Source organism: Salvelinus alpinus, chromosome 3, assembly GCF_045679555.1.
Source record: "Salvelinus alpinus chromosome 3, SLU_Salpinus.1, whole genome shotgun sequence".
Lineage (NCBI taxonomy): Eukaryota > Metazoa > Chordata > Actinopteri > Salmoniformes > Salmonidae > Salvelinus > Salvelinus alpinus.
In genome coordinates this window covers 30,569,788-30,582,932 of record NC_092088.1, presented here as the reverse complement: position 1 = coordinate 30,582,932, position 13,145 = coordinate 30,569,788, and the positions used below count along the sequence as shown (strand labels likewise).

General features: G+C 42.9%; 1 protein-coding gene across 2 annotated transcripts; it reads left to right on the top strand.

Moving 5' to 3' along the window:
- The first annotated feature begins 1,099 nt into the window (after positions 1–1,099).
- pkmyt1 (protein kinase, membrane associated tyrosine/threonine 1) lies at positions 1,100–11,580 on the top strand. 2 transcript variants are annotated; one of them, XM_071392515.1, is made up of 8 exons: positions 1,100–1,340; positions 1,704–2,186; positions 2,338–2,575; positions 2,872–3,157; positions 3,305–3,411; positions 4,542–4,714; positions 6,626–6,846; positions 10,791–11,580. In XM_071392515.1, the coding sequence occupies exons 2-8, from the start codon at positions 1,815–1,817 to the stop codon at positions 11,194–11,196; spliced, it is 1,803 nt and encodes a 600-aa protein (XP_071248616.1). In that variant the 5' UTR covers positions 1,100–1,340; positions 1,704–1,814; the 3' UTR covers positions 11,197–11,580. The 2 variants fall into 2 exon arrangements, with proteins under 2 accessions (XP_071248616.1, XP_071248617.1); XM_071392516.1 differs by lacking the exon at positions 10,791–11,580 and adding an exon at positions 9,249–9,598 and having other exon boundaries at positions 1,201–1,340.
- Positions 11,581–13,145: the final 1,565 nt, after the last annotated feature.

The following is a 13,145-nucleotide window of genomic DNA, read 5'->3' as shown; positions in this document are numbered from 1 at the left end:
GAGAAATACATGTTCACAGCATGGCTGGGTGCTAACATACAAACACTGAGCAAAGAACTGAGAAACACACAGGGTTTAAATACCTACAATGAAATGACACACAGGTGCAAATAATAATTAGAACAAGGGAAAAACAAAAGGTTCAAAAAAGGCGCAATGGGGGCATCTAGTGACCAAAACCTGGACAATCCTGGCCAAATCCTGACATTGTTGTTTGCTGATAATTTTTTTATAATGAAAAACAAAACGTTAAAAAACAACAAACGAGGCCAAATTGAGCTCCAAATGTTGTAACAATGTGGAGTGCTCTGTATAGCTCCGTATATTACCGCATTGATATGTTTGGTTGATGGAAGGGCGGGAGGTACTGTATAAACACAAACTCACTTCCTTGACAACTTCTCTCTAAAAGGAATGTGTCGCATTGGGGAAAGTAGTGGTATGTGTTAATTATAGAGGTGCCCATGGAGCTGGGGATAAGAAATGTCCCATGCGAGAGAGGCAGATTGAGGTTTCCAGGGTTAGAGTAGTGCAGAATTTGTCATATGCTGAGGCAGTGAAGAAAGTATAGGAAGATGGATCAAGGGCTGGGATCCTGAGAGGAGGGGTGTGAGTAGTAGATCTGTACCAGTACAGAGGGATAGGCCAACAAGTGATATATGTTTCAGTAAGATTGGATTTTTAGCATTTTATAGCAATGGTTATCAACTTTACTGCAGGGATGGAACGTCAGTCCAAGAAAATTGAGGTTGTGGTGGCAACTGTGGAGAGGTACTTGGGTGTGCGAGACTTGACATCAGAAGAGTTACAGGGTGTGTTACGTGGTGGTGTCACATCCTTTCAAGTTGTTGGCATGAGGTAGGACTAAATAGTGGAGTAAAGGTGTGTTTTTAAAAAGTATTTAAAAAAAATTGTGAGTGTAGTGTTAGATGGTAGGGTAATAGTTTTTTTGTTTTTTTCAAGCAAAGCATAAGGGAGTTGTACTCCAGTCTAGTAGGTGGCAGTAATGCAACATATATTGGATGCCAACCGCAGTTAAACCTCATCGAAGAAGAAGTCCTCCGGTCGCCATATTGGCTGCAGCTAACCGTACTTGATTGAGGCGGGGAAAGTCGTTCTCCTCTGGTTCAGAAACATACATCTCTTTTCTATGAAATACAGTCTGCTTGACTTGGATAGGAGCTAGCCAGCTCTATTTGCTAACTATCGAACATTAACCAGTATATTTTAATCTAACGATGACTTTCGTGTTTCTCTGGTCATAAGAATGCTACTATTAGCTACGTTGATGACTGTCACTTGGAATTAAGCTGTTCATTTGATAGATTTCGTCCAGTTTGGTAAGTAAACTTATTTTGGAGGGCTGGCTAGCTATTGTTTACATTGAATAATGCAATTTCCCTGTAATGTTAATGTTAAGATTACCCAAATAGATGGCAAGGCTACAGTTATTTGCTGACAACGTTAATTTATTTACCAGAAACAAAATCAATGACGTTTGTGCCAGCTTAGTTGGTCAATATTAAATGGCTATTTGACTGACACGTCACCTATATAGTTCAGGCTATTATTATTAGCTACCTAAAGTGGATTTGATTAGGTTGTCTTTCACAGATATGGTATCTGTTTTGCACCCAATGTCAACATCACCTTGTCTTGACCATGTTGAAATCACACTAATGTTGACCTTTCTATTTTCTCAGCTCTGAATCTCAAAACTTGTGCTCAGAAACTCAGGATCCTACGGTCACCATACCTTCCCTGTCACTTCCCAGGCCATTGCCCCTTTTTTGATCCCTCAACATCTCCAAGCCATGTCTGTGTACTTGGAAACGAAAGTGGCCACCACACCTCTCCCCCTCCCCACCCACTTCTCCAAGGCCGAGCAGTCCTTCTCCCTTAAGAAACGCCGCCTTCCCTTCTCTTCATCCTCCGCCTCATCTCTCTCGCCTCCCGCCCATATCTCACACTCACTACCCCCGCGCCCCCCGTCCAAGGGCTGCCCCCCTCTGAGCCGGGTCTTCCCCCAGCGCCCCCCGTCCCCCTGGTCTCCCCTCTCCCACTCCCTCATCAAATCTCCCCCTCCGCTGTTGCTGTACGACCCCGGCAGACAGCAGTCCTACTTCAACCAGTGCTTCACCAACCTGGGCCTGCTGGGAAGAGGGTCCTTCGGTGAGGTGTACAAGGTGAGTGGGAACTGTCCAAAACGGAAGCACAGGAAATGAAAATATCATTGTTTAAAACATTTTTTTTTATCATGTCAATCAACATCTTTAATGTGGAGAGCCTAAATAACACGAGGACAAGATCTCAGAGCTCCACTTGACCACTTCCCAGGTAATGAGCCTCCAGGACGGGCACCACTACGCTGTCAAGCGTTCAGTCCAGCGCTTCAGGGGCAACAGTGAGCGCAAAAGGAGTATGCGGGAAGCTCAGAACCACGAGCGCCTGTGCCCCCACCCACACATCCTGGGCTTTGTGGCAGCCTGGGAGGAGGGGTGCCGCTTGTACATCCAGATGGAACTGTGCTGCACCAGCCTGCTGCTGCACGCCGAGGCGCAACCTTCCAGCCCAGGTCAGTCAGTAAAAATTGGAAAGGTGCACTGTGTGACACATCATATGTTGCATACTACTGTTCTATGGATGTGATATGTGAATGGCGGTGAAATTAAATGTAGTTAATGGGAATTTCTTTGTATTTCTTTATAGTTCTTGTTACCTATTTCTATGACATATTTGGAGTGTGATGATTTCTGTTGATACACTTTGTTTGACCGCCACTGATGCACAATACGGCTGTGCTAACAATACCTGAGGAATGTAACCCTGTATGTGTCCATAATGACACATTTTTCTCCCATTACTCTACAGATGAGCCTGCAGCGTGGGCATACCTGTGCGACCTCCTCTCGGCCCTGCACCATCTTCACACCCGCGGCTTCGCCCACCTGGACCTCAAGCCAGCCAACGTGTTCCTGACGCGCTCTGGCCGCCTCAAACTAGGAGACTTTGGGCTGGCACTGGAGCTCCGAGGGGAGAGTGTCGCCGCTGGCCTGCCGGAGGGGAGGGAGGAGGAGGATGTCCAGGAGGGTGATCCCCGATACATGGCCCCAGAGCTGCTGAGGGGCGTGTATGGCCCTGCTGCTGATGTTTTCAGGTGATGATGCCGGTGCTCCCTATACTCCCTAATAATGGAGGAAGTGATTCCCCTTTATGATGTGAAGTGCTTTGAACACCTGGTGAGGAAAAAACACGATTTATATCTAATCAATTAGTAATAATGAGACTTTACTGTTTCTCTCAGTCTTGGCGTGTCCATCTTGGAGCTGGCTTGCAATATGGAGGTGCCGAAAGGGGGAGAGGGATGGCAGCAGCTCAGACAAGGCCGTCTACCCGCAGAGTTTACCAATGGTAATGGCAGCTTTTTTCTTTTCTTTTTTTTACAATATATTTATTGGCATTTCTTTTTTTACAATTTAACAATCATCAAAATATGACACAGATAATGGGTAATGGCAGATTTTACACATCTGGGGCCGTATCCACAAAGCATCTCAGAGAAGGTACTAGGAATCCTGGAATCCTGTTAACCTGTTTTTAAGACAAAAGAAACTCAACTCAGAGTAGGTTTTAGGATGATATTCAGACACTGCTCAAACTCTGAGCCAGGAGTAAAACTCCTCAAAAGTTTCTCAGGTGCTAATCACGACAGTTTGAGGTACCACAAAGGAAAGATGGTGATGACGCTCATTGATATTCTTACAAATTATGGGAAATACCCAGTTGCGGTAAGACATCGCCACAGCTGTGAACACGCTTCGGACAACCACGTTGAATGTAACTGTACATCAAATGTTGCAATGATAAAATGCTTCATATAGTTTTTGCCTGACACAATCTCTGCCTAGTGAAATAGGCCTCGTGAAATCATTGTCAAAAGCCCAAGAGTTGCGTGTAGGTTTAGATTATTTATGGATTGATCATATCCTAGAAATATCCAATTCTTTCAACAAATCCAAAGCAATTGCATGTGACACAGGAACCACTGACTCACTGCCTTTTTTTTATTATCAAGACACCTGCTGGTAACTTTTAACTGGTTAGGACAGCTCATGGACAACTTATTTTTTAAATGTATTTATTTTTTAAACCAAATAGGGTAGGGTAAAATGTCTCTTAGCACTTACAACCAATTTTCTACTCTGAAATGCTTTGTGGCTACGACCCCAGGTCTTAAGAAAATATATATACGATACGCATGTTGGATTGACTTTCAATGTTATACAAGATTTGCCCGTTTGATTTGTACTCCTCCTTTTTAGCAGTGAAATTAACCTGCACACTGTCATGTCCTTCCATGTGTTTGTCTAATATAGAAAAGCAATCGGGAGCATCAGTGTAAAGGAATAATTTTGTTCATATGGTTTGCACCTGGCAAGTTTGTCTCGAGTCTGGACAGTCACATTTTATGTGTAATGCCTATTAGGGTCATCCTTTTTATCTTAATTTTCTGTTTCCCGTTATTGTCTGTGTACTTCCAGGCTTGTCAGTGGAGCTGCAGACTGTGCTGCGGATGATGCTGGCCCCAGAGCTGTCTGTGAGGGCCACTGTGCCCGAGCTCCTCACCCTGACAGTGGTCAGGAGACACATGTGGAGGCGCCATGTCTCCCTCCTCCTCCGCGAAACCCTGCTCACACTAGTCACCTTCTGCCAGGTTGGTAAACCCAGCAGCCATAACTTTCCGCCTCCCTCTAAACTGCGATTTAACTATAATAATAATACTTTTCATTTATAAAGCATTTTGTTCAAACTCAACTGCTAACCAGCATAAGAAAATATATTTTAAAGTAGCTATGATACACATGTTGGATACAGGGATGCACACTAGTCACCTTTCGGCAAAATTTGCCGTTTTGAATCCAAAATAGGTGACCTACGTGATTCGTGTAGATCCATTGAGAAAATGTTGGGTGTGGGGCGGCTTTGGATCACTACTGGCTGTAAGCGAACGAGTGATGTGCGTTTGGAGCAATACTGGCTGTATCCAATGTTCAGCTAATTGTTCACATAACAACAGAATACAGCACGCGACTGAAGAGAGAAGGGACAACCAATTTGCTAGTTACAGCATCAGCGTGCGCTCTGGAAAGACAGCAGAGAGTAGAAACGCAGTTTGCCGGTTACAGCAGCACATCCCCTGAACGATACCGAAGAGGTAGGGGAGAAGCCTGACCACGGGGACAGGGGTGAGAAGGTGATGGAGCGTACTTCATGAGCTGTAACTGGAAAAACAACTGGCATTTGGAAAGTTTGAGGTGAGGGAGAAAGTGTGGTGGAACAAGTATTGTTAGCATTGTTAAGTATCTTGCTAGCTGGATCGAATTCTCCGTTTAGCTAGCCAGAGAAATGTTGAGCAACATTAGCCAACTTAACTGATCAAATAATTGAGTTTATGGTGCGAAAATTAGTTGGTTAATAAAGTCAGACAGCCAACGTTAGCTTCTAATGTTACATCAGATGAGCTAACGTTAGTAACCTAACCAATTCGCTATAATATTAACTGGTATATGACTCCTTGCTGTTCCTCAATTTACAACGGTTTAGTTGCTTACCAGGACCCTGGCAATCTGTGTGAAATGTTAACTAGCTAACTAACTACTATCTGTGAACTAATGTTTTCCCTCTACAGTATGTGGTTAATTTTCATAATGAGAGAATTAGTTGAAAATGAGGCGTTGCTTGTTAAACAAGTGGATTCAGGGATCAAGTGTAGCTGGGCCGGGCTTAAGCTGGATGCCACTATGGAGGTGAAAGGAACACCACACACTTTCTCACTTTTTCAATACAGTGGATAAAAAGGGGTATGCCAGGTGTACTCTCTGCCTGAAAGAGATCAATTATGCCAACAAAGGGTATCATGTTCTGCTGGCACATTGTAGAACAGATGTCCACAGGCAGAAAGTATACAATGTAATAATGTGCAGTGTAGTCCAAAGATATTGCTTTTGTTGTTGAACTTGACAGTATCACTTGTGTGTGAGTGAGGGGGATTATGTTTTTTTTAACTCAGTGAACATTATTTTTGCACATGTAGCCTTGTGCACTTGATCGATGTCTACTATAGTGGCCACTATAATAGAGCAAAAAGAGTGCCAGTTAGTTTCATTCTATTTCTACTTTAAGGTCTTTTTTTCCCCCAAATGCAATATTTTAGATGTGTGGTCACAAACGTTCTATAAAGGCCGTCATGGCTAACTGCAATATTAATGTATTGTTTTTTTCTCAAGACTTGTGTCGTTTGCTGTAAAGTCTAGGCAACAAATAACATTGGATTGCTTTCTTTAAGTAGTTTTTTTAGGTGAGAGTTAGGTTCACATTAACCCCTTTTTATTTTACACACAGACTGATCATGTAAATCATATTATTTGTAATTTAATTACTTAACCTGCATTTCCCCCTAGCAGGGATTTTTTCCATGTTTCAGTGCACAAAATAAGTGTCTCCTTTTTGGGCCTTCACCAGTTTGTATCCCTGTGGATAGACTCTCAATGTTGTTCAAGATGGACTTGTTTGATTAGTACTTCTATTCAAATAAACTTGTGTATCTTCTACCTTTCTCTTTTAGTCTATTTTATACTCTGGTTGGGGGCTCTTCTCCTCTCTCAACCTCCCGTTCCTTCCACGCTGGACGCCCCCTTCCCCGTGCACCCCTCCAAAGGAGAGTTCGGAGCTGGAGTTCATGCTGCCTCCCAGTGCCATGATGCACACTGACTCAGGCAGCCTAGAGGACGTGGTGTTTTTGCCCGACGCCCTAGGCCCGGATCACTCCCCCACCTTCTCTCACAGGTAAATGACAAACTCTGAACTGACACGAGACCAGATAACATCCAAATGAGATTGAGCATTTGAGATATTGATTGGGAGGGAGTTCTCCATTTAATGCAACCTCATTGTCTTTTTTTTCTGCATATTCATATACACTGAGTGTACAAGACATTAGGAACACCTGCTTTTTCTATGAGACTGACCAGGTGAAAGCTATGATCCCTTATTGTTAAATACTCTTCAATCAGTGTAGATGAAGGGGAGGAGACCGGTTCAATAAGTATATTTGAGGAATGGATTGTGTATGTTTGCCATTCAGAGTGAATGGGCAAGACAAAAGATTTAACTGTCTTTGAATGCGGTATGGTAGTAGATGCAAGGCCCACCGGTTTGAGTCTGTCAAGAACCGCAACGCTGCTGGTTCCAGCCGACGACCTTAGAGTTCCACTTCTTTCATCAAAAAAACTAACTGCGATTGCAGTGGGCTAAGGAATGAAAACAGTAGACCCTGGAGAATTGGAAAAACATTGCCTGGTCGGAATCCGGGTTCCTGCTGATGGGAGGACTAGGGTGTGGAGAAACGCTTTTACTCAAGTGGGCCCCTTGATGGAAGTGGAGCAACGTTTGAATGCCACAGGATATCTGAACATCATTGCCAATCAGGTGCATCCCTTAATGGCAGTAGTATATCCATCTGCAAATCAGTTTTTTTCAGCAGGATTATGCCACAAGGCTAGGATTGTCCAGGAATGGTTCCATGAACATGACTGTGAATTCAGCTTACTGCAGTGGCCTGCCCAGTCACCAGATCTCAATCCAGTTGAGCATCTGGGGGATGTGATGGAATGAGCTATTCAGAGTAGAGACCCACTACCAGCTAACTTGACACAACTGTGGGAAGCATTGGAGTCAACATTGGCCAGCACCCGTGGGGAACGCTTTCGACACCGTTTAGGATCCATGCCCAACGAAGTGAGGCTGTTCTGAGGCAAAAGTCGGTGCAAGTCAATATTATAAGGTTTTCCTAATGTTTTGTACACTCAGACTACTTCACTGTCAATGGATAATATACAGTACCAGTCAAAAGTTTGGACACACCTATTCATTCAATGGTTTTTCTTTATTTTTACTATTTTCTACATTGTAGAATAATAGTGAAGACATCAAATAACACATATGGAATCATAGTAACCAAAAAAGTGTTCTTCAAATCAACAGTTATTTTATTTCTGAGATTATTCAAAGTAGCCACCCTTTGCCTTGATGACAGCTTTGCACACTTGGCACTCTCTCAACCAGCTTTAAAAAATATATAAATTTTATTAGGCAAGTCAGTTAAGAACAAATTCTTATTTACAATGATGGCCTACCAAAAGGCCTCCTGCGGCTACGGGGGCTGAAAAAAAAAAATGTGTACATATATTTAGGACAAAACACACATCACGACGAGAGACAACACTACATAAAGAGAGACCTAAGACATGGCAGCAACACAACATGGTAGCAGCACAAAACATGGTACAAACATTATTGGGCACAGACAACAGCACAAAGGGAAAGACGGTAGAGACAACAATACATCACGCGAAGCAGCCACAACTGTCAATAAGAGTGTCCATGATTGAGTCTTTGAAGAGATTGAGATAAAACTGTCCAGTTTGAGTGTTTGTTGCAGCTCGTTCCAGTCGCTAGCTGTAGCGAACTGAAAAGAGGAGTGACCCAGGGATGTGTGCTTTGGTGACCTTTAACAGAATGTGACTGGCAGAAAGGGTGTTGTGTGTGGAGGATGAGGGCTGCAGTAGATATCTCAGATAGGGGGAGTGTGGCCTAAGAGTTTTATAAATAAGCATCAACCAGTGGGTCTTGCAACGGGTATACAGAGATGACCAGTTTACAGAGGAGTATAGAGTGCAGTGATCTGTCCTATAAGGAGCATTGGTGGCAAATCTGATGGCCGAATGGTAAAGAACATCTAGCCGCTCGAGAGCACCCTTACCTGCCCATCTATAAATTTAATCTCTGTAGTCTTGCATGGGTAGGATGGTCATTTGAATCAGGGTTAGTTTGTCAGCTGGTGGAAGGGGCCAGAAGAGAGCTTAGGGCATTTAGAGCACAGGCCAGTGCTGGTGGTGGCTGATAACACCCAGACACAGTCAACAAAGAGTTATTTGAAAGTTTTTAATATGTAAAACCAGCAAATCAAATTGTTTAGGGACAGACTTGGTGGAGACAACCGAGCACTGAAGGTGCGTTTCAATTAACAGGTGTGCCTTGTTAAGTTCATTTGTTGAATTTCTTTCCTTAATGCGTTTGAGCCAGTTAAAAGGCACACTTTTAACCAGCTTGGCTATTACAGCATTCTGCAGCGATACACCATCCCAGCTGGTTTGCGTTTAGTGGGACTATCATTTGTTTTTCAACAGGACAATGACCCAAAACACCTCCAGGCTGTGTAAGCTCTATTTGACCAAGAAGGAGCGTGATGGAGTGCTGCATCAGATGACCTGGCCTCCACAATCACCTCACCTCAACCCAATTGAGATGGTTTGGGATGAGTTGGATCACAGAGTGAAGGAAAAGCAGCCAACAAGTGCTCTGCATATGTGGGAATTACTTCGACTGTTGGAAAAGCATTCCTCATGAAGTTGGTTGAGAGAATGCTGAGTGCAAAGCTGTCATGAATCTAAAATATATTTTGATATTTTTTACACTTTTTGGGTTACTGCATGATTCCATATGTGTTATTTCATAGTTTTGATGTCTTCACTATTCTACAATGTAAAAATAAATAATTCCCAAATATCTTCTAAAAATAACTTTTAATGGATTTTGTTGGGTTTTCAATGTTGCAGAACCAATTCAATTTTTATTTAGAAGATAAAGACAAATGGCATGGACAGAATTATTGGCACCCTGGAGCTAGGACTTGGTTGCACGGACTTGGTTACACAGAGTTTGGCCAAGCTGACTGACAACAAATGCTTCTTGTAGCCATCAATAAGCTTGCTGGGCCAAATTGCCAGTAGAAATGTGCACTCTTCAGCAGCAAACTGTTCTAATTCTGCAATGTTGGAGGGGTGCCCTCCACCGACTGCTGTTTTCAGCTTTCGCCATACGTTATGGATAGACTCTTCGCTGATGACTCCAGAACAGTTCAGCTTTTCTTCTTGAACTATTCCAGTGTGCTTTTGATGTGTTTGCTGGAAAACCCACAACATTCAACAGACTGTTTTTGGACACTTGGTTGAATATTGCACTCTAAAACACCTTGATAATCTGCTGATTTCATGATGTCTTGCACATGTTCAAGGCCCCCAGTACCAAAGGCAGCTAAGAAAACCCACAGCATTATCGAATCTCCCCCATATTTTATTGTAGGGAGGATGTTGTTTTCTTTGAATGCTTCATTTGGTAGTTGGTCAACATAGAAAGAACCCACTGCTGAAGGAGGCACAAGAAGGCCTGATTTTAAATGTCTCAAAAACCCACCTAAACAAGCCTAAATCCTGGGGAAAGTTAGAGCTCTTTGCCAGTACAGATCAGCTCAGTTTACTGATGACCAAATTAAGCATTAAATGAAAAGAACATCCTCCCTACAAACAAACATGGGGGAGATTTGATAATGCTATATGGTGTTGCTTTGCTGCCTCTGGTACTAGGGGCCTTGAACATCTTGGCAGAAGGTTTTGTAACAAAGTCTTTTTTTATATCAATTTATTTGAGAAATCCGTAATTACTTAAGTGCAAGGGTGGCAATATATTTGCCGCAACTGTACCTATTAAGCTAAAAGTCAACAATAAAAAATTATTAAAATAAAATGCAATGTTAGCACTGCTGCTGAAAAGGTATAGTGAGATCAATCTTTTGTCCATCCTTTCAGCCACAGTTACTCAATAGAAAAAGGCTTAACTTATATTTCACTTATTATTTCCCTTTGACATTCACACAATTTCTCATTCAACAGAATCAAATCCCGGCTATCCATGGGAAGCACCTCCACCCCTTTGCCAAACTCCCCTCCAGTATTCCATCAACTCAGTCCTGCCCACACCCCTACACACTCTGGTCACATCCACACACCTTCACGTAGCCTCAACCTCGCACACACACCCTCCAGCATCCACTCAGACAGATCCCACCACACAATGACAGCACTCACAGGGTCCCCCAAAGACACAGGCTCTCACAGACTCAGCCTGATAGACCGGTCCATGGACGCACACAATCAGCACAACACATCCACACACACTTCCCAATGGCCCGTCCGGAACTGGGTCCGCTCAGAGCCCCTCCCTCGACCCAGCTTTGAACCAAAGAACCTGCTCAGTCTGTTCGATGAGACGACTTCTACGTTGGAAGGACAATCCTGAGAACGAGACTGTAAATTGTGTAGAACGACGACATACGAACTCCGGCTTTACATTGTAATAGATGGAGAACCACTGGAATGATTTGCCATATGTATTATATAGTTCTCAGTTTGTTTTTAAAATGCCTCTTTCGAACAATTGTTTTGCTTGAAATTTGTCAATTTTGTTCCGTTTTTATGAGTTAACGAGTTCTTACTTCAATTTGTAATTGCTTGCATTAAAAGAATGGGTCAAGTGATTTGATGTAGTATTCCGTTATGAACTTTTCATGTCTTTGTATATTCACAATCAACTATTTTGGTGAAGGCGAGAAAATGTTTAATAGCTCATATTTACTGCTATAATCCATGACTCAAATCCAATTAAAGAGACGTTGGAAGCTTATCCTGTGTCTTCATACTCAACTGATTACATGTGATCCATAGATGGGGGAAAAAATGTATCCCAAAGATTTACTGAAAATAATATAATTGCAATTCACACACATCTAGGCATAAGGTTAGTGTTTCCACACGTCCATATCTCCATATTACAGCACTTGTTTACGGAAGACATAGGCGGCCACCTGTGCTAAGTAGCATGCTCCGAACACCTGCATGTAAGCTTAACCCTTGTGTGGTGTTCATGTTTTTGTTATTCACCCAATGTACGTGGGTCTGATGGACCCACAACATTATTGGGTTTTTGAAACAGTACAGCCGTAACAATTTACGTAAAAAATACTTAGATGTTGACTTATATCAATTGACAGCATACATGGTTAAAATTTTCCATTTACCTCTGCTAGATTACATTTGTTTTTTTTATAGAATGTGGATTTTTGTAAACAAATCAATTTCAATTAAGACATGGGTGGAATTATTATTTATCTTGAACAAATATAAATGAAACAAGGTTTTCATCACTATTGATGTTTATTGCTTTGAACTGAACAAATTGGAAGGACAAATTTTACAAACAGTATTTAATGAAAACGATAAATGAGCCCCGTTGAACACAAATTAAGGCCGGTCTACACACCACATGAGGAACTGTATTTCTTGCACTTGATGCATGTGTACTGTGTCTTCATGTCCTTGGATCCACACACATCGCAGAGCTTCTTGTTGCTACCGGCTGCAATCTAGAATGATGATAACACTTAGTTCAGGAATTTGTCTAACATCTCACTCACGTAAATAGTTACAGCAGGCCCAGGTAGGAGAGTCAGATACACACACATGCGACAACATCACTCACACTTACTTGTTGGTTCTGTGGGTTGGGCGGATGGGGAACCAGCATCCTCCTGAATCCTCCCCACGATGGCTGGGATCCTTGGGATATGTTGCCTCTTCTGGATTTGAGGTCTTATCAATGCCTTGCACATCTCAAGAAAGAGCTGTCTCTGGAGATTCCCTCTGTTCCAATCTGTGTTCAACGCCATCCAGATGACAAACGCGTTGTATGCCGAGATGTCCAAGATGTTGAAGAATATCACAAGTGGCCAGCGTAGGGTTCTTTTGCAGCTGTAGCCAGTCACCAGCTTGTCTAAATTGTCCCAGCTTGTACGAAGTAAAAAAGTTATCACGTGATATTGTGGCCACGGAGTCCCTTTGTCAAGTTCAGGACAACCCGCATCCCTTGGTTCTTCTCAGGGGCTCCTCCATCTGGCTTCCCCGTATACACTTGCAAGTTCCACGCATATGATGAAGCAGCATCACAGGCAGCCAGGATCCTGATTACATATTTTGCAGGTTTAGACGGTATGTACTGCCTGAAGGGGCAGCGGCCCCTAAATGGCATAAGCTGCTCATCAACAGTAACGTTGGGCCCAGGGTTGTAAAACAGGGGAAGGTGGTCCACCCACTTGACCTGATTGCAGCTAGCTTGTCTCTCTGCCGCCGAGCTGGTCTGGTGTCCCGGTTATCGAAGCGGATGATCCTGGAAATAATGTGGAAGTTTTCCAG